The 19,865-nt window shown below is 40.9% G+C and overlaps 1 protein-coding gene across 32 annotated transcripts in view; it reads right to left on the bottom strand.

Moving 5' to 3' along the window:
• Positions 1-15,719, bottom strand: part of mbnl1 (muscleblind-like splicing regulator 1) — a 35,837-nt gene extending 20,118 nt beyond the window's left edge. For 4 of the 32 annotated variants that reach the window (XM_033982528.2, XM_055228442.1, XM_055228446.1 and 1 more), the window contains exons 1-2: positions 10,553-10,778; positions 4,801-5,645 (exon numbers count right to left, since the gene is read on the bottom strand). In XM_033982528.2, the coding sequence (XP_033838419.1) occupies positions 4,801-4,974 (174 nt within the window). In that variant the 5' untranslated portion in view covers positions 4,975-5,645; positions 10,553-10,778. Of the gene's footprint in view, positions 1-4,800; positions 5,646-5,926; positions 6,029-10,552; positions 10,808-11,421; positions 12,012-15,634 lie in introns of those variants that run through there. The other 28 variants (XM_055228441.1, XM_055228448.1, XM_033982530.2 and 25 more) reach the window with 23 other exon arrangements.
• Positions 15,720-19,865: the final 4,146 nt, after the last annotated feature.

The raw sequence follows: 19,865 nt of genomic DNA, 5'->3' as shown, positions 1-19,865 counted from the left end.
AATACAGCGCACCAGAATAGACTCGCGTTAGACAGTTAAAAACAAGTTGGTAGTGGGTGGAGCTGATGTGCATGATAGTTCTGCTAGTGTATTCAAGCTTGTGTAAACTAATGGGTTTGGCAACGTTATGGAAATCTGTACTTAGTAAGCAAGTAAGTGAATGAAAAGTTAAGTTTAAACCAGGTAACAATACTGGCTCATTTCCAACATATATTTATATATTATTAGCAGGCTACTACACTGCTACAATATTTTATATTATATATTACTGTTAAATATAGTTATTACAAAATCATAGTAACAATATTATGACCATAGACTGGATAAAAAAGTGGACGAAGTGAGTGTGGCATCACCCGTAATGTTCGGCTCCAGAACAGCAGTAATAGGGGTGAATTTGGAGCCAAGTTCCATATATTCCAACCGCGAATATCATAGCAAACAAAGAGCCAATCCGGAGCCAGGCTGTTGAAGGTAACGCTCCTTCACGTTCGCACTGCTGGTTTAGCAGAGGTCAATCAAACCTGTTCCTAACGCTAGCGTGAGCGACCTTGGGGAAAAATTGCACCTGATTTGTCTGTTATTAATGTTCGTATCTTGATTTATGGACAAAATAGTGAAATAAAAATGTAGGATAATGTAGTGCTGGTTAATATGAACATTTTAGAACCAAAATGACGAGTCTGACAGCAGCAGTTACAGACGGAGGGACGACAGTTTTTCAATAACAAGATGTTGCTGGAAGAGCGCTCATGCTAACTTCCTATTTGAAATGCAGCGGCTAGCGGGTTATCTGTGTTCATTCATATATATACAGTCTATGATTATATTATGATTATGACCCAGTAAAAACAAATAACATACATAGACACTGTTTTTTAGCTCAAAGAAAAGTTCCAGTTTTATTTTAACCTCACTACTACTACGCTTCTCCATACATCATGTCAATCACATCATTATTTGTTATTCCGAGTCATGCAGCCCTAATAATGTACACCAGGTCACCTCTGAAGCCTAAACTCTACTTTTCTCCAAATGTAAGCAGTAGTTTGAGAAGATTTACAATGGCCTAAACCAGTCTAGTAGTTAACCATTAATAGGCATGGAACTGACTTTAACATCAGGGAGTCCAGGCAGCCATTATCCTTCTCCAAATATTTACACAGCTTTGACATTGCTAAGCTGTCTGCCCCACGCTCACCAGCTACACAGACCACAGGCAGAGCGCTGTGATGCTCCATGGGGTTAAGGTCAAGTTCAATGCCCACACATACAGCTTCAAGGTAGATCTACAAGATTACATTTGTCCCACAAAAACACGTGCAACAAAACCTACTCAAACCAAGTGCTGCCGAAGACACTTCACCCACTTTGCTCATGAATGACTAAGGCGCAGATTAGCAGCCTCACTTCTGTCACTCTACCCCAGGGCAGCTGTAGCCACACAAGCACCTCGCCATCACCATTTGTGGAGTGAATGAATAACTACAGCGTGGCGCTTTCAAAAGCTTGCCAAGCTTGTAAAGTGTAAGGTGTGTAAAACTATAAATGACTAAGAATTATTAGGGATGCAATGATCTGATACTGGCATTGAATATCGCTGATAATGAAAAATTTGCTGGGTCAGATTTCGCGTTCCAAATATCTGTGTAGCTGATTATCTGTTTGGACATATAAATTGATGCAATAAGACTATTTAGACTATTTAGAGAGTCTTATTTACACAAAGTTGGTCTGTGGTTACTTGAGAGATAAACAACAGCTACATAACACATTTGGATCAGTTTTATCTTGTTTTATTTTGTTTAATGGAAATAAATGTGGTTTTCAGTCTTGGCACTGGCATCTGTTAATGTTAGGTATCAGTAAATAATTAAAACTATAGTATTGGAACTGAAAAAGCTGGATCGGTGCATCCATAATAATTATACTCAAAGGTTTTTCTTCCCCTTTCACAAATAATCACACACTCAACACTTCAATAAAATACGTCCCCAGTGGCTAAAGGACTAGTTGCTATTGGAGAAACTAGAAAGCCACAAAAAAGCAAAAGAAAAACAAAGCATGGTAAAGCATGGTTATCTATTGACAATGTATTCACCGGTGTTAATGAGGCATGGACCACTGTTGATTCAAAGCAGTCAAATATAAGCCCTTGGTTTTGTATTACACACAGTGTGTTATTAATGTATTGTGATGTGGAAAATACATGTATAACCACATTATATCTTGTATTGGATTGTTTGGGTTCCACATGAGGATCTTGCAATAAAAACCCACTTTTCAAAATTTTTTTTGTGTTTCGTTTGAGACTAGGGCACACGTTGTGGTGGGGCAGCGTGGCGGATGGGGAGATGACAGGGTTTGGGTGTGTCCTGCTTGCTACTGCTACTGCTGATCATGTGAGACCTGTTCTAATTATACACTTTTCTACAGAAGAAGGTCGGCTCTGTCCCGTGGGCAATCAGCGATTTCAAGACGGGGCATCTGTGTGAGGGACATGAATAACATGCACACCACTTTACAATTAGGTGACTCAATTAAGCAGACTATTCCTCTCATAAACTATAAGCTATAATAATTAAATGCTTTCAGTCAGTTTTCTTTTCTGAGTTTCATGAATCTCCAAACAGTAGAATGGAAATTGCATTGATTAAAGATGAAAGTTATACGCGACTCAACTACAACTACTATTCTTCTTCCACTGCCACAGCAAATGGTTGAGTGCGGTTAACCAACAAATTATTTTAAGCATTTGTCAACTATTATGGAAAGAAATGTTTTCAAGAATGCAAAACTCACATGCTCTCCATCTCTATACAAAAATGTTAGCTTTTTTCTGGTAAGCTAAATACTCTTTCTATGGGTCTGTATGCTTTAAATGTATAGCTGTAATTCCAATAGTGTTGAGTGAATGACTGTGTTTGTGGTTTTAGGCCTGTTCTCCTCTCTCTCTCTTTCTAACCTATCAACAGCCTCCTAGCCTCATTTCCACCATGTTTCTTTCCCCACCTCTCTGTGTCTTTACTGCTGTTTCCACTGTGGCTTTCAGAGACCTGCTCTGTTTTTCATTACGAGTGGAAAACACGAAGGGAACGGGTAAAAAGTATCGCCTATCTACATTAATACACAAGTCCTTGTGGAAAAGTCCAATCGACCAAAATAGACCTCAACTTTCTCCATAACGTGCCTACAAGTGCTTTCCAGTTGCTGACCTTCCTCTCAAATTGTAAAAAGAAATGTAAACGCCCCCAGATAATGTTATGGTTTTACAAAACTCATTTCTCTGACTGTACATTGTTGCACTAAAAAAGTCATATATGTATTGTAATAGTTATTATGCTATAGCTGCATTGAATTGTATCAGTGTAATGTGTTTATGTATGTATTTATTTGTTCTTTGGCCTTTCTGAAAATGCTTTGTTCATGGCATTTTTCTTAGATGGTAAGAAAAGGGACAAGATCTCTCAAAATAAAATTGCCACGAGATTCTGCACACATGTGAAAAATGTGACGATAGCGCAGACAAAAAAGCACTCATGAGATACATCTCCTGAGAAGTCACAGTTCAAAAAAGCAAAAATAGTCCATGAGAAATATGTGGCCAAATATTTTCAGATTTTTGTCAAAATCTCATCTAGTTCTTGTGGACCCAATTTCGTGTCTCGTCTCTTCACATGGGAACTGTCTCCTTCCATCCCCAGTAAAAAGAGCATTGAAGAGCAATAGGAAAGAATAAGTTGTATGAAAGAAAAAAGAAAAAAAAAGTTCTTAAATGAGGAAGCTGCATAATAACTACGTCTAACTAGAGTACCATCACAGTATCTGATCTTGTGATTCTTAGTCGTATATAAAGCATTACAAATGTGGCATTTCACTTGTTCACTTGGATCACATGTTTTGGTATAGCATTAGAGATACTGCTGAACATATGCACATCTCATCAGTAAACAATAGAGTCAAGTTGGGGTCAAACAATGATTCACTGTCCACATGTGGCCCACAATGCTGTCTAAGTGAACTCACTCACATGTCCTCAGCCTCACCCTGTCCGACTACAACATGCAACAATAACCACCGCTGTAAAAACACACAACATGTCCCTGCATATGTCAGTGCAGCTCCTCCCATTTCAACTTGATAAAAAAGTCTGATTGTGAAATTACACAGGGGAGAAACAGAAAGTGTGTCTCTGCTGCTCTGACCTAAAAATGGAAAACTACTGCATGCGGTGCCCCAAATCTGCCCCTGATGTTAGCCACACATACATGGCAAGGAAGTGGTTCAACTGACTGGGATGCACTCAATGACACTATCTCTGCACGTTGTTTATGTATCGTGCTACGAGCTGCTCAGTTTCAAATGATGTTTTCATTATTTATGGCTGTGCTGGAGCAGAGCATTCACATAGTCTGACTTGTGTATGGTGTAATCGGCTGCAAATGTGGTTGACGGACTCAAAATGCCTCCCAAATTGCAGTAAACATTGGCCAAAAGCCTTCGGTCTGTCCTCGAAAATTCCACATAGCAGTGTCACAATCGCCTGACTTCAGCTTCCTGAATTGAGAGAGCTCTGACCTCCTCCCTCTTTGCTTGTGGTCACATGTCCCAGTCACCTGACCAGAAGTAGGCAGTGAAGAGGAGCACATGCTGTGGCCAGATGGTGTGGTACATGATACAGACACCAGACTAATACCATTTGCTCCTTGTTACTCCATATATTTCAAACCACTTCCCAAACAGTGTGTGTATATGTCCTCCAGATGTCCTATTAATAACTGTGCTTTGTGTTATTCTTACCTTTAGGGAATCAAAACAGGCGATGACTCGTCCGTTGTCCACCTGGCAGCTCTTGGCCGGGTGGGCAAACTTGCACTCCTGGTCTGAACGTGAGCATGTGCCTCTCTGAAACTCTCTGCATACCTCCAGGGTCAGCCACTTGGTGTCACGGATGTGTGCTATGTTCATTGCCATGGCAACACGAAAGCACAAAACTTTTCCTAGCTGTTCAAATGTGAATAAAGTACCTTGAGTGTTTTAATCCACAGTTTTTCTCTTGTTGCTGCCTGTGATGGTGAAATGAAACATTCAAGCAAAGGTTCTTTAGATTGAGAGAGCTCCAGGGGGAAATGATGAAGAACACTGTTAGCTGTGGATGCTATTGGGTCATTGTCCTGACAGAGCCACGGATGAAGTCCTTAGATTATCAACACGTAGGCGCCTCTTCTGACCTCACTTTTATTTTAGTGATGGGAGCTTATACAATGTGTCAAACAGGAGACAGGAGCCCTCAGTTAGGTGCAGTGAAGCAGGCAACAAAGGTGATAGTCTGTGTGTAGCCCGCCACAGGGAGGTTAAGGGCACTGAGGACTGAATGGAGGCCTATGGTCTAAAGTTAAAGGCAGGTGGGTGAGAGTGTGCGGGCTGGGGTGATGCTGTAAGGCTGTTCAGTGGAGAGCACTTGGCAGCGGGGGCTGGTCGGTGAGGACAAGCTGGAGATGGACTGGGGGACAGAGATGAAGGTGTGGCCACTGTCCTTGGATTCAGGTTACCGCGGCAGCAAGCGAGCGAGGCAGGGGGGAGGGTGGCGCTTCAGCCGGAGAAGCAGGTCAAAGCTGCAGCAGACATCAGGGAAGGCACTTCCTCTGGAGGCAAAGAGATGGAGAAAAATTAGTCTGATCACTGATCATTGTTACATATCTTAGAACAAGTTTATAGCCTGCTTAAAGTCGTGCAAACACAAAGAGACTGTGGGAAAGAAGCAGATGTATGTCAGTTATGCAGAGGTGTTAGCTAAAACAGCTCTCCTCCACCCTTCACAAACTCGACACACAACTCACAAAGAGAAAAGCACACAAAACAACATTAACAACATTTGTGCATTTCTGGTGATGGAGGAAAATCAGATCAAACCTGTATCACTTACACTCAAATACAGCGAAAGCAGCCATGGCTAATGTGTTTAGAGGTGAGTGAAAGGAAGAGAGTGAAAGCAGGAGGGGAAGTCAGCCAGGGTTAGTCATTTCCCTTCTTGCAAAGTGGAGCGGGAGAGTGGACCAATGAGAGTTGCAGCAACATTCTGGGCTTAGCGCCAGGTGAGAACGAGGGAGGAGCCAGTGGGTCTGACCTGCATGCAGCACTGTGCAAAGAGACATTAAACTAATGCGAGGTACGGTATACAAGATTCACTTCATACAATATACATAAAAGACTGAATCAGAATCAGAATCATTATCATCAGGAATTTAGTATTTTTCTCTAACATCACAAAAGAAGGGTCTCTCTGACCAAAAATAGTAAGCAAGTTTGCAAAACTTACAAAACCACATGAACTTAATTTCAGACAAAGTCTTGTGAGGAATGTGAATGAGTGGCTCCAGAGGCCCATTCTGCTCTTATCACTCGGGCAGGGCACCACACCCTGCGCAGAGAAATCGCTTATCCCACACCAGCATGTGCACGTTCAGCAGCGCTGTGAACCACAGCTAACTTTACGGCACTGCAACACTGCAACACGCCATATCAGCCCTGCAGCAGTGGAGCACAGGTCACAGTGACCTAGCACTTAATACTATGTATATGATCTAGAAAGAGAAACCGAAGAAAAAAATCTGGATTTCACCTTAAATGACCCCAGACAGGAAAAGTCCCTTTGCTGCTGCAGATGACCTTTGGAGTGTTAGCATAGCCATATCACAACAGCCACAACAGCTCTGCCAGCATAAACACACAAAACCTCATGCAATGTCTTCAGGTGGATAAATTATGATTCAAATGAACATCTCTCATGGTGCACTTTGACCTTCCTGCACATGTTGTTCCAGGGTGTTTTTAACTACCGTACAAATGGCAAATAAATTAGCATATGAAAAATACTATCAATTTTAGAGAAAAGCATGATTTGATGTTTAAAGTAATTATATGCACTATTTTAATGTGCAATCCTGAACTTAACATAAGGTCAGTGTACCATAAACAGCCTGTGTAGCATAGTATGGACTTTTTTTAGACCGCTGATGTTGCATTGCCACAGTATAGTATCTAAGACACTAAAGCATTTGTACTCTATCAATATACATGAAGAAAATAAATAGCACACCCATTTGTTTATTTATTTTACTACCATTTGTAATTGCATGCTAAGGATTAATTGTCAAGTGTAAGATTACTAGTAACATCTGTTTCTATGGCTTAGAGTGGTCAGACAGTGCATACGTAAAAGGGCTCCAGAGTTAAGCATTGTGTAAGACAGTGTCTGACTAATAATGAAAGCTCATTATGATCCATCATGTCTGGACATAGGCATCCATCCGCTATTGATTTTTTCATCTCCATGGAGGTTCTTGTCAGTACGCCACTCCCTCTATCTAATTCCACTTTAAATATCAGGCATTCATTTCAACAGACGACTGCCAAATATGATCCACTTCTCTGACCGCAGCGATTGTTTAAACAGTAACTTGTCTTGGGGTGATACTTCCTGTTCCCCTACTGTTTCTATACATTTGCCTTCAATATGACCGAGTGACCAAGCTTCCAGCATCCACGGCTGCTCTCCTCAGGACTCCCAAGGTCTTGCGAGCTGGTGCAAGGTCAACTATCGGACGGAGCAAAGATGGCGGAAGAGAAAACCCATGTGCTTCCTATCCCGTTTATGACACGTGGTAGAAACATTACAGCAAAAGAGGAAGCGTGTCTCTACAGTACGAGAACATCACTATATCAGCTCTTGGTCATATGACACCAGTATATGCAGTAATGGCGCAAACATTTCAGAGGCTTGCGCTTTTAATTTGTTTTGATTACAAGTCATAAAATAAATCTTCCTTGCCTCAACTTCGCTGGAAGTATGTGTGAAACCTGCCAGCGATTAGAACTGATGGATGGTGCCAGGATGTTTGCACTCCCAGAGAAGTGTTTTGTCATGGGGGCATGTTCCGACTGATTGAAAAGCGGTCAAAAAAACATGCTTGTTACTAATCTGGGCTGGTCCTGGAGTTGTCGTAGTGACTAACTGCCAGAGCTTGTGCTAGACAACATGAAGAAAAGGGTGTGGTTGACAGTTATGACAAGACTTCCTGAAAAAAGATGTACAGCTTTTCAACACTGCTTGACATCCACATTAAGAAGAGAAAAAGTGTTCTATTTTCAGCTTTGACTGCAGAGAAAAAGAGATGCAGTAGCCCTCTTTCTTGGCTTGCTGCTGGTAAGTAAAAAAGTGGTTTCAGCATATTGACAGAGGTGGAGGTAGGTCACAGCAGCAGAGGATGCTGGGAGAAATGCTACACCAAGGGCCATGCTGCTGCTGCCGCCGCTGCTCCATGTGCTCAGAATATAGCATGTCAATACTGCCCCCAATGACCTTCACACGCACAGACATGGCAGCGGACAGAGACACGTGAGCGTCTTCTTCTCATAGCACTTTCCTTACATACATATGGACACCAGCCACGTTGTGTCCAGGTCTTACAGGCAGTAAAGTAGTTTTCATTGTAACTATGTATCATTAACAGAAAAATAAAAACAAGCTCTTGAAGATCTTTGGAGAAAAAAATTGGCATTATAGATGCAACTTGGAAAAGTAGCCTGGATGCAAGTTCAACCATTGATTTATTAAGGACCTTTGTGACCAATTTAAATGCAGTGGTGTAATTGTAAACAAATACATTTGGCCCAGCTGTGAAATTAAATTATGTTTTTTGTCCTGGGCAATGACTCATGTTTTCAGATAATGTGAGTATCAATCCAATCTTTCCTCCCTGAGTTATGCTGCCAACAGACCAAATGACCAGTCAACAAACTAATGCCAGCAAAAACATACCCTTGTAGGTGGAGATAAGAATACCATGAATATCTGCTTTCAGCCATCATCTGTTTCTTTATTTAACAATTTCAAAACAAGAGCTTCAATAAAAGGTAAGGCCGTCCGAGCAGACAGCAATTACCTCATAAGTACAATGTCGTCACCATACTATTACCACCATAATCATCATCGTGTCTTAACTATTAGTTTAACTGAATGGTATGTCATTGGGGTGAATGGCATAGGCAGAGAAAGTGACTCTTATCCCAGAAACCGCACAGCAAACAAAGCCTATTGATTCCACTGGGAGCTGACTTCTCCAAGACAATACAAGCTCTTGTTTACCGTAAATAGAGAAACATGCAGTCAAAAATGCTCAAAAATGCTAATTTATGCTTCTGTGTGCACACTTTGTATACAAATCTGTGGTGAAGTCAGGGCACATTGTTGCTAATAGTTGGACTTAGGATGTAATGAGTGGCTCATCGGTTCATGTTTGTTCAGGCGTGGGTTCAGTAGGATGGAAACAACTCAGTCTACCACAGCTTAGTGCCGTCTGCATTCAGGCAGGTGATAAGAGGTGCCCTATGCATGCCCGTGACAATAGCTTTGATGCCTAACAATGTGCTAACCACGTCTGTGTTACCGAGTAATAAAAATGTAGACATAACATATTACAGTAAGCTAGCTTCTTTATCTGCATATTTATCAACTAATTCTTTCTACATGCTATAATTGCTCCCGACCACCGCTTGATCTGAGGCCTGCTTTGTGCTAAGTGCAGCGATCAGATGAAAGCATTGACAAGGTTGCGAGGTAGCTGCAAGGAGACAGGACAAAAGTGTGTTATTAAATGTTATAGAGCTGTCTAAAAGGAGAGGGAGGTTGCCAATTGCGAGGGGTTGTTGCAAGTGCGATATAGAAAAACAAGGACAGGCTTGTGTTGGCATGTGTTCCTCTGTAAATCTAAAGCGGCTTTAACACACGCTTCACCTGCCTATTTCCTCTTATTGCACAGATGTTCCATGTACGGACTGACACGCCGAGTTCCCTATGCAATACAGAAATGACTAGAGGCAACGTCTTCACAGCAATTGCCAAAAGCCTTGCCACAGGAATGGTTCTTACTGAGACAAATCCCACACTCATATATCAAACATCTAGCCATGTTGCAATATGCTTTTTTAATTCCAGAATAAATGTTTAGTCAAAATGTTATGATTGTGTAAGTAAGACACAGTAGATATATATGAAGAATCTCTTATTTAATAAACCTTAACCTGCAAGGGTACATGAAGTCATCCACATAATCTTGTCTCTAGGGTACATTATAGTCTTTCTCGTAGCATTCTTACACACATGAGGTACTTGCACAGTAGTCTTATCTCGATTTGCACACCATTCTCACAGACAGGAACGCTACAACAACCTGCAGCTGTGCCCCCGGGTTCACAAAAGTTGCAAAATAATCTACGACTGTGTGTTTGTATTCCAAAACCTAAAACAATTCTATTCATAACAAATAGCAACTTTACACTGTTCGCATAACAAAAACCCGACACGCAAAATCAAGTTGTAAACCAGGATTACTGAGAGGAAAGCAACATTACAATTTCAAAATAAATTTACTAGCAATAACCCTCAAACAGTAACTTTCCGAACTTTTAGTTACGCTATGAACTTTGAATCATGACCAATAACACATACACACACACAACAAAGTATTCGAAATGTAGAAGAATTACTTACTTTTATATCCAATTCTGTATAGATAAGTGATATTGCTCCATTCTGAACGTCTCTGTGTCTTCTCGACTCTAACCCTCTTTTCCTCTTCAGTTTTCTTTCTGAGTTACTCCCCCTCTGTCAGGCGCATGCAAACACTCACTTAGTAGCGCACACATGCACTAAACACACATACACACTCCCACAGACAGTCACCCTCTTACACAGTCTCTCCTCCCGCGACCCGGAATGCTTGGCCACTTTCAACTGTACTGAAATACTGTGCGCTCCATATAAGGTAGCGGCGGCTTCACATGTCACAGATAATTTACATGCAGCGGGGCGGGAGTTTACCTCAGAACGTATACACACACAGGCCCGGGACACATGCAGGACCATGCTTCACTGTGTGCTGGAGGAGGAAAGGACAAAATATGCACATTCTCCGTTTAAGCCGGATAACTCCTAACATGTCCAGTGTTGAGTCAGACGAAGGGAATGAAAGCTGAGTGGGCGATCTATTGATCCTCTTCTCCTCTGCTTCCTGGAATGACCGTGGCTGTCCAAAACACACACACATGCACACCAGCAAAATTTTTCTTGCTAACTAGCGCTACCCCGAGGAAGTAAGCTATTGTGTGGCTGTCTACTTTGAGCCAAGAATGTGTTTTTGGACGAGGTGTTTATGTGGATGTGTATCTATAAAACAAGCTGTCACAGTTGGATCCTGTGGCCCGCATACTGAAGAGGAGACAGGAGACACTCAGGCAGACAGACTAATTCCCAAATGTCTACCTATGCTGGAAAAAAATTAAGACTGCAGCGCATGGGGGAAAGATCTAGATGACCCAATAGAGAGACAGAGAGGAGGGTTTCTCATCTAAATCTCTTACCTCTCACATAGCTCTCCGACTTGTGTGTGTGGTTGCTGCTGCGCTTCGGCTAGTCTGGAACTGTTTATGCGTATGTTCAGACAGGCCCCGACAGCAGACCCCCAGGCACCGGCTGGACCATTCTCAGGGCAGGAGGCGGGCAGGCGGGCACAGAGCGGAGCAAAGGCAAGGAGAAGAAGAAGAAGAGGCAAGCGAGTGGTGAGCGGTGGTGTCAGCAGCAGCGAATGAGTTGAGGGAGCTGTGCGGAGCCAAGCGGCGCGGACGGTCTGCTACAGAGAGAGAGAGAGAGAGAGAGAGGGAGTGAAGGAGAGCAAGGGAGGGATAAGTAGAGGAGGAGTGTTGCGCTATAGTGGATCCCCTCCCCTGCCTCACTGGTGCTGGGCTGCGCTGGGGCTCAAGGCCGGGGGATCGTCTGTCTGTGTGCCGCTGCTGGTGCCTGGGGAGGAGAAAGTGCTGCTCGCTCGCTCAGCTCTGCTCAGCGGCAGTAGCAACAGCTGTGGAGGAGAAGGAGGAGGAGGAGGGACTGCGCTGGCCCGGCATACAGATCCCGCAGTCCCTTCAACCCTCCCTCGCTTCCTCTGGCTAATGTCTGGCCACGCCCCCCTGGTTCCCCCAGCACCCGCCCACCCCCTAAAACAACACGAGGAAGTGCTGGCTCAGTTACAGCAGCAGCAGCGTTACCCTCACCTATCTAGGCAGCAAGAAAGCAGAGGGAAAACTGAGAAAACACAGATGGAAGATAAAGGGAGGCAGGAAGAAGTAAATTAGAGGGAAAATAAACACACAGCAGGGGTAAACATGTTGACAGGGAATCAGGATTTCAAATCTGGCACTCAGATCTGAAAACGATTGAGTGGCATCATGGTGGAAGAGATGACAGCTGCTGTAATAAGTTTCATTTCCTTCATATATAAATTATAATACTTTATTTATGTTTTGCAGTGTTTATATGTAAGATAATAAAGTATATAAATAATAAATGGACTATACAGTATTATTATTAATAGTAAGTATAATGAATGTCAAAAACATTTCTTCTAAAATAAAGTTATGGGCTAAAGTTACCACAAACTCCCCCCACAGATATCAACTATTTCAACGTCAGATGAAAAAGACAGATGTAATAGCATATTGCCAAAAAATATTATGTTTATGTGGTTGCTAAGGGCATTAGCAATCACTTGTAAGAAGTGACTTGTAGCCAGCCTATTGCAGTTCATCAGTTTAAATCCACAAAACCCACAGAACAGAAAATGTAGTAAACTGCAGGGAAAGAAGCCAGACCAAAGTAGGTTAAGTACTGCTAAAAATGAAACTAGACTAGTACTGCAGATCGGTGGTCTCTCATCTCAATCTATCTGTCCTCTTTCCTTTGTGGTTTCACAAAAACGCCTGCCATGACATGTTGCGATCTGGGGGAAAGCAGGAAAGCCAAAGGAATTTGATTTGGACCTGATGTTGCAATATCCAGTAGCTATGGAGACACTGGCTCTGGAGTCGCCATGGATGCTTACAGATTGTAGTCAAGCGTGCTGGTGCCAACTTTTCTGTCCGATCTCGCATATTGTCTGTGACTCTCTTCATTTGATTTTGATTAAAGGGAACAACCAGCCTTGATAACGTTGCCAGTCTGAACCACACTTCCATTGACAAAGAGAGCAGTCTAAATGCTATGTAGGATGATTAACCTCTTGACTAGCAAATCAAAGACACTTGCTTTTAGAACTTCCTTAATATATAAAATGTTCATGTTTCTGCCTCCATTTTGAGCACTGGATCTGCATTCACTCTCGGAACGCTCTGTTTAGTCTAAAGCCAGTGATAAGTCACATCTAATTTACACAGCGGAGCCCTAATCCCAGGTGCTGGAGTGCGGAAGAATCACAGCTTTGGTCCTTTCAACCAAATCAATTTTGGTGCAAAAATAGTGAATCCAAAATAAAACAACAGCATTTGTACCAAACATCAAAACTTGTACTTAGCCAGATATGCATGCCATTTGAAAACACAAAACACATCACAAAAGACATACAGCAACCACACTATAATCATTTGGGCATTTAAACATTTAACACTACAACTCTAAAATTAAATGAAACTGCAACATAACTTACAATATGACTTCTGCCAGTTAAATAAGCACTTTATAAACTTAACTGAAATATTAAAACACAAGTTGGTTCCATTTTTATTTTTAATCAGCTCATTTTGCAGCATGACATTCACGGACGCGATATTATCAATAAACCTGGCTCTATGGCTGTAAAATATATGGCTGTAGATACAGATCAGAAACAACTGAAATTGTAAGTAGTAGAGTTCTGGTGCTGTTCTGGTAAGAGTCACAACCCCCTAAGGCCCTTAGTTTCCTGTGAAACTTTGAGATGGACAAGGAATTTCCCTCATTCTCCTGCACCTTGCTTTTGCTTTTATTTTGTGCTTGACAATCAATTTAACTCAGTCAGTGCGAAGACATCACTGAGTGCATTTTCAAACAAGTGTAGCTAATCCAGCGCAGTTTTTTCTATACCATGCCACTATTAATAGTAAAAAAAAAAAAAAAAGTCAATTCTCCTTTCCTTCTTCTCATTTCTACATCTGTAGTGTAATCTTGTGTTTTAACTTCCTGCTTCACGTGTGCAACTCAGCGATAAGAGCGGCGTTGATCAATGAGCTGTTCAAGCGGTTAAAGTATCGAAGAACAAGCTCTGTGCAGTGTGGACTGAAAAGTGCATGCATGAGCTAATAATGTGTGAGGCAACTGAAAAGAGGAAGTGAGAAGAGTGAGTGCACCACAAAATACAAAGGGGAATTCCACTTAATTTACACACAGACATTGAGTGTGTACCTATGAGAACTGATCACTGACTACAGCAGGATTTAGAGCTTAACATAGATAATATAATTTAATACAGAGGGCATCAACAGAAACAAACAGAAAATGTCCTTTTTTATCATAAGACAGAGGAGGAGGAAGTACTTGAATTGTTCATGTAATGTATTCCATACACATTCCTACAGCCACATTACCTACTACTAAAGTCTGAATTTGATCTGATTTTTGCAGCACATTGAGCCAATAGTGAAATTAATTTAATAATATGAATAAAGTATAGTATTGTCCACCATTTTATCCTCATTTAACATCTGACAACTCTCGTTTCCCCAGTGCATACGTGCAAACAAGATCAGACGACACTCTTACGCGTAAAGGTCAACATCTCCTAATTTTAAGATATAACATACTACTATCTAAACGTAAACAGCTTGCGTCTAATTGTAAAATAGAAATTGTTTACGATCGTACGTCCTTATTTTCTCTCCCTCCTCCCTGGTGAATGCAACTTTCCACCTCAAGCTTCCTATCATCTCAGCGCTGTGCTATTTCCCAGGCCTCTGTAAATGACACGGGCTGGCTGATCTGAACTCTCACTCCACTGAAGAAATGTCCCAGAGCCTCCCTGTGCCAAGCTCTGACGGCTCATCTATCACGAAGGCCACAAATACACATTACACTCCCATTACAGATCATCACAGCAACAACTGCAACACAAGACAGTGCGACAGAAAGCTCCACAGTGGGGTGCTTGCATTCAGTCTAAGTCACTTCACTCTTAAGTTTATTTTGGAGGAAGAATGAGACAGCAAACCAATGTTGGTGGGTGCCTTGGTGTCCGCGGGTCATTGCTCATATAAAAGCAATTGTAAAGGTTTTCTGGGACTAAAAAGTTGATGTTGGCCCAAACCAAGGGCTCTATATAATAAATGCAGTAAAACCATGTTCCCTTTCTGATTGCCTGGTTTCTTTCTCATAACTTCTTTCCACTTAAGCGCGGTAAGGGCAGGCAGGTGCAATTGAATCTCGGATTGAAATACATAGAGAGGAAATAGCACTGTGCCTTGTCCCCATGTGACACCATAGTGCATACGTGTGTGTGCGGCTATGCACACTATTTGATTTTGGTACTGCAAACATTAAACAAGATTCTCCAGGGACATCCTTTTAACTTCCATGTTTTAAAATACAAACAGCTGTTTTTTATTGCAGTTTAGATTTTTTTTTTTTTAGTTTTCATTACACAAAAGAAATGAATGAGTTTTAAACAATTCTTAAAAATAACATAACAAAAACAACTCAATAAATTTGAAAGTTGGCTAAAGCTATAGACGTTTAAAAAAAAAAGATGTGTAAATTTCCACACTGCATGCTTACCTGTGTGTTTGTCTAGCGCTGACGAGTCACTGGGACAGACAAAGCCACTTCAACACAAGTTAGCAGCCGCAATGCATTATGGGACATCTAACATCTTTATTTCTCTCTTCCGCTACTCACTCCCTCATAATAGCACCTTCTGCTTGGCAACGGCCATACCACAAATGTGGTCAGGTTTACAGCGAACCATCACTGCGCAACATCAAGTCACCATGACAACCACTTCTAATCTCATTTGCATCTCCTGCTTACATTATCTACTCATGCCTAATATGGTACATTCATAGTACTGCAGCTTGCACCTTTATAACTTCCCATTTTAGTAACACAAATACACTGCTGTCAATGATGTTTACTAAATTGGACACAGATAGAAGTTAATGTTTGAAAAAAGGAGGAAGTGAGGGTGACGACAGACTAGTTTGCAGCAAGAAAGATTAGCATCAAGTCAACTTAGTCGGTCAGGAAGTGTGTTTAAGACTACTGTTAGGATGCATGAAACTGAAAAGGGGAAACATGTTATCATAACCTTTGCATAGCCCAGTTGCCGAATTTCACTTACCTCAGATCCTAGTGTGCATCTTGCCTCCCCCCTCTTTCTCCCCAAAGGACAGTGTCGATCAAACCATCACAGGAATGTTGAAGCAGGCCCCTGGAGCCCACACAAGCAGTCGCACTCAGCAGCACTCAGCACCTGTCTCCCTCTGCCAGCGAGAAGAAAGAGACGAGCTCGATCAAGACGGACAGCGCTGCAAAAGCACAAGAGCACACAGGAGACAGGCCCACAATACCATACACTGATTATGCAGTAATATACACGCCAATGGCCATACTTGTGAGACCGTGCACTGCAACTGAGGGAGGGCAATATTGACTAAATCGAATATCTCTAGAGTTTTTTGGATTCTCTCAGCAAAGACTATGGAGCAGCCTCCCTCTGCCAGTCAGTCTTTAAAAGCAGTTTAGGACTTAGACTGAAAGCCCACGTCATCTCTCTACCACTTTACACTAGCTAGATGGGATATCTTGGGTTTTATTGTTCTTTCCCTGTGCTTTGTATATGTGTATGTGTCTGTATATTAGCTTTTTTGGTTGACTTTTTATGTGAAGCACTTTGGGCAGCTAGAGTTGTTTTTAAACGCGCTATATAAATAAAATTGAATTGAATTGAAAAGATAAGATATGATATTTTTACAATCGATCATCACTTTGTTAAAAGATACACCTGATTGTAACAAATATCTAAAAAAAACATGAATGGACTGTAATTGTATGACAAAAGTGCATAAATATCACCTTATAACATTACAATTTTAAAGATGTACATGTAACTTTGCCGGTAGAAGGCCGGTCACCTGTTTGGGGATGTTTTGTCTTTACAGGAAATGTTTCACAATATAGGATTCATCTTATTATCTTATTTATTACAAGTTACAGGTCAAATGTGTAGAGAGGCGACCCAGCTCATGGTAAGAGCACAGGTAATGTATGCAAAATAAGAGTTTAAAAGCAAGGACATCTCTATGGATAAAAGCAGACCCTCAGTAGAAACGTTATGCAGCCCTCCTTTAAACACAATGTACTCATGATTCAAATTTTGCACACCTTTCAAAACCAATATATATCACCCACTTCTAGCAATAATCTATTTTTATTGTAATGCTTTAATACACTTTATGTTTTTAATGTTTACATCACAAGCTGCATCCTCTCTACTCCTCACACCTTAGCTTACCCAGTGTCTATAATGGTGCAGAGGATGGATACAAGGCTCCGGTGCTGCGGCGACTCTGGGGACAGCGAGTCAATGAAAAGCAGGCCTAATTTAGCTGATCCTCCGCCATGAGCTGCCTGAAATCAGAGTGAGACTGCCTTCCCTTTTTAGGGCTCCCTGGACACTGCAGTCTGGAAGTGCCACTACTGCATTCCTGGATACGCTAAGAGAGAGGACAGAATTCAGTCAACATAAACAACTTACCACTTTTGAGTAAATAGCAAAATATAAGAAGTAGGACAAAATGAAGCTATTTATTGTTACATCTGGTCATTTTAGAAAATGTAGTGGCTTTGGAACGAGGCCTGTTACTTCCCACCACTTTACTCATGAGTGAATCAGAAATCGTACTTAACTAATATTTTCTGCAGTAGTAATACAACTATCACTACAGAGGAAGAACGCACTTTAATGACAGTGTTAGAAATATTGCATTTACATTATAAAACTGCTTATTATCCTTCACATTTTTAAATATACTAATAAACTTTACACCAAAGAAGTTTAAATTGTCAATTTTCTCTATAAACACAAATATCTGCTGGTTCCACAGATTCACCACAGTCTCTAGCTTGATGTCACAACAGCTTGAAACCAAATACCAGTAATTAGGTGTGAAGATGAGCCTAATCATAGAAGCTATACTTAAACTATCTAGTCAGCCAGGTCCTGACTCTGTGTCATGTAATCTTTAATAGGCTCCCATGCTGCAGTGAAATGCGATTCTGCAAACCAAGAAGTGTATTTTTCGTCCAGCACGATCGGGCCAATGTTCATGTGACACAGAGCAACACAAAGTAAACAACAAACAGTACATCAAAACATCTGAATAAACGTATTTTACTGGAACGGTGGTTCTGCTCTTGCATAAAGACCTCACAATTCCTACCAATAGGAAGCAACCAACGTTGCTATTAAATTTTATTATAGTACATTTTATTATCTACAGCAAAAATTCTCTTATTTTCTGTACCCTGCAGGCACCACACAAAATAGACGCCTTTTATGGCTTTTATCTGAAATAACCATAGAAAAAGCCAATTCAAACTAAAATAATTGCATTAGTTCATTTAAGGTTTCTGTCCAACCACAATGCACATTAAAAACCTAACAGAAGGATAGTGCATAATAATCCAGTCAGTGACTAAAAAAACTTAAATCATAAAGCAACGAGGATGAGAGATATTTTGCATTCCAATAGCCTACTTCAAGGATATATTTATGGAACAGTGAAATCAGTGGGCGGCACTAGCACAGCAAAGTAGTACAATAGGTGCCATCATACACAATCATACATATTCTTTATAATAGTAGACTCTGTAGTAACCTAGCAACCAGCAAACTCAAAATGGCATCTATTGTGACTCTAAAACTAGCTAAGCATCCACAAGACATAATTATATCTCTTCTCAACCAATCACGTAAGGATCTGAGCCATAAATAACAGCCTGCTCCCCTACAGAGTACCAGTCTGTGCAGAAAAGTCAACAAATAGTTTCTCCAGAAACTAAAGCTAACTGATGCCATGGTCTTACTTGGAGAGGGATGTCTAAAGGGAGAGAAGCACTGGCCTATAGGATGACAAAACAGAAGAGAGGAAAAGAAAAACAAATGCAGCCTATCATTAGTGAGTCATTATGGAGGTTGGTGGATGGGAATGTGGCTATAAGCTATATCATTAAACACTGTGCCAAATGGCTGGAAAACTAGTCTCCATTTAAACACTGGCAGACCGGAGAATGAAGGCACAAAAAACTGGAAACATTCTTAAATTTGTAAAAGTTAATATATAAATATAAATGCATTAATAGTATTATAAGATTAATTTCCATTTTGCTATCTGACAATGGGGTAATATAGTTTACTGTGTTAAAAATAATCTACTATTTACTCATTTAATATTTTACAGACAGAATATAGAAAATAAATATACGTTTGTATTATTAGAAGATATTTTTAAATAACTCATACATGACCAATGCTTGTTAAACACTACAGCTGCTTTCTGCAAAACCGTTTAGTCACTGAGGCCTTATATATAGATTTTATTACCAATATTGAATTCGGATCCAAGATATTTTCAGAGAGATTTATGATGTCACTGTTGTAAAACTATACCCTCAATATTATCAGGTTATACAATACAGCTGGATATAAGTCAGTTTGTGTAGTCCTTGTGTGAGCAGTGAACTACAGGGGTCCTAAGTAAGTGCAAACATGAACTATGATCTTTAAAAGGAAAAGCAAATAACACTATACAGGCACGTAATAAACACGTTCTATTTAAACAGATGCCCTGCCCTTATAGCGTCTGACAGCCAACGTTTTTTCTCTAATTTACGGTTTCTCATACGGTTATTCAGTATGTAACATGTGCCTTTTTATATTGGGCCATAACAGTGTATTACTTGAAATAAAAGACTGTATTAACTAAGTCATCAACTGAGCTGAATAAAC

The sequence above is a fragment of the Periophthalmus magnuspinnatus genome, chromosome 17 (assembly GCF_009829125.3).
Source record: "Periophthalmus magnuspinnatus isolate fPerMag1 chromosome 17, fPerMag1.2.pri, whole genome shotgun sequence".
NCBI classification, from domain to species: Eukaryota; Metazoa; Chordata; class Actinopteri; order Gobiiformes; family Gobiidae; genus Periophthalmus; species Periophthalmus magnuspinnatus.
This window is presented reverse-complemented; position numbering and strand designations above follow the sequence as displayed.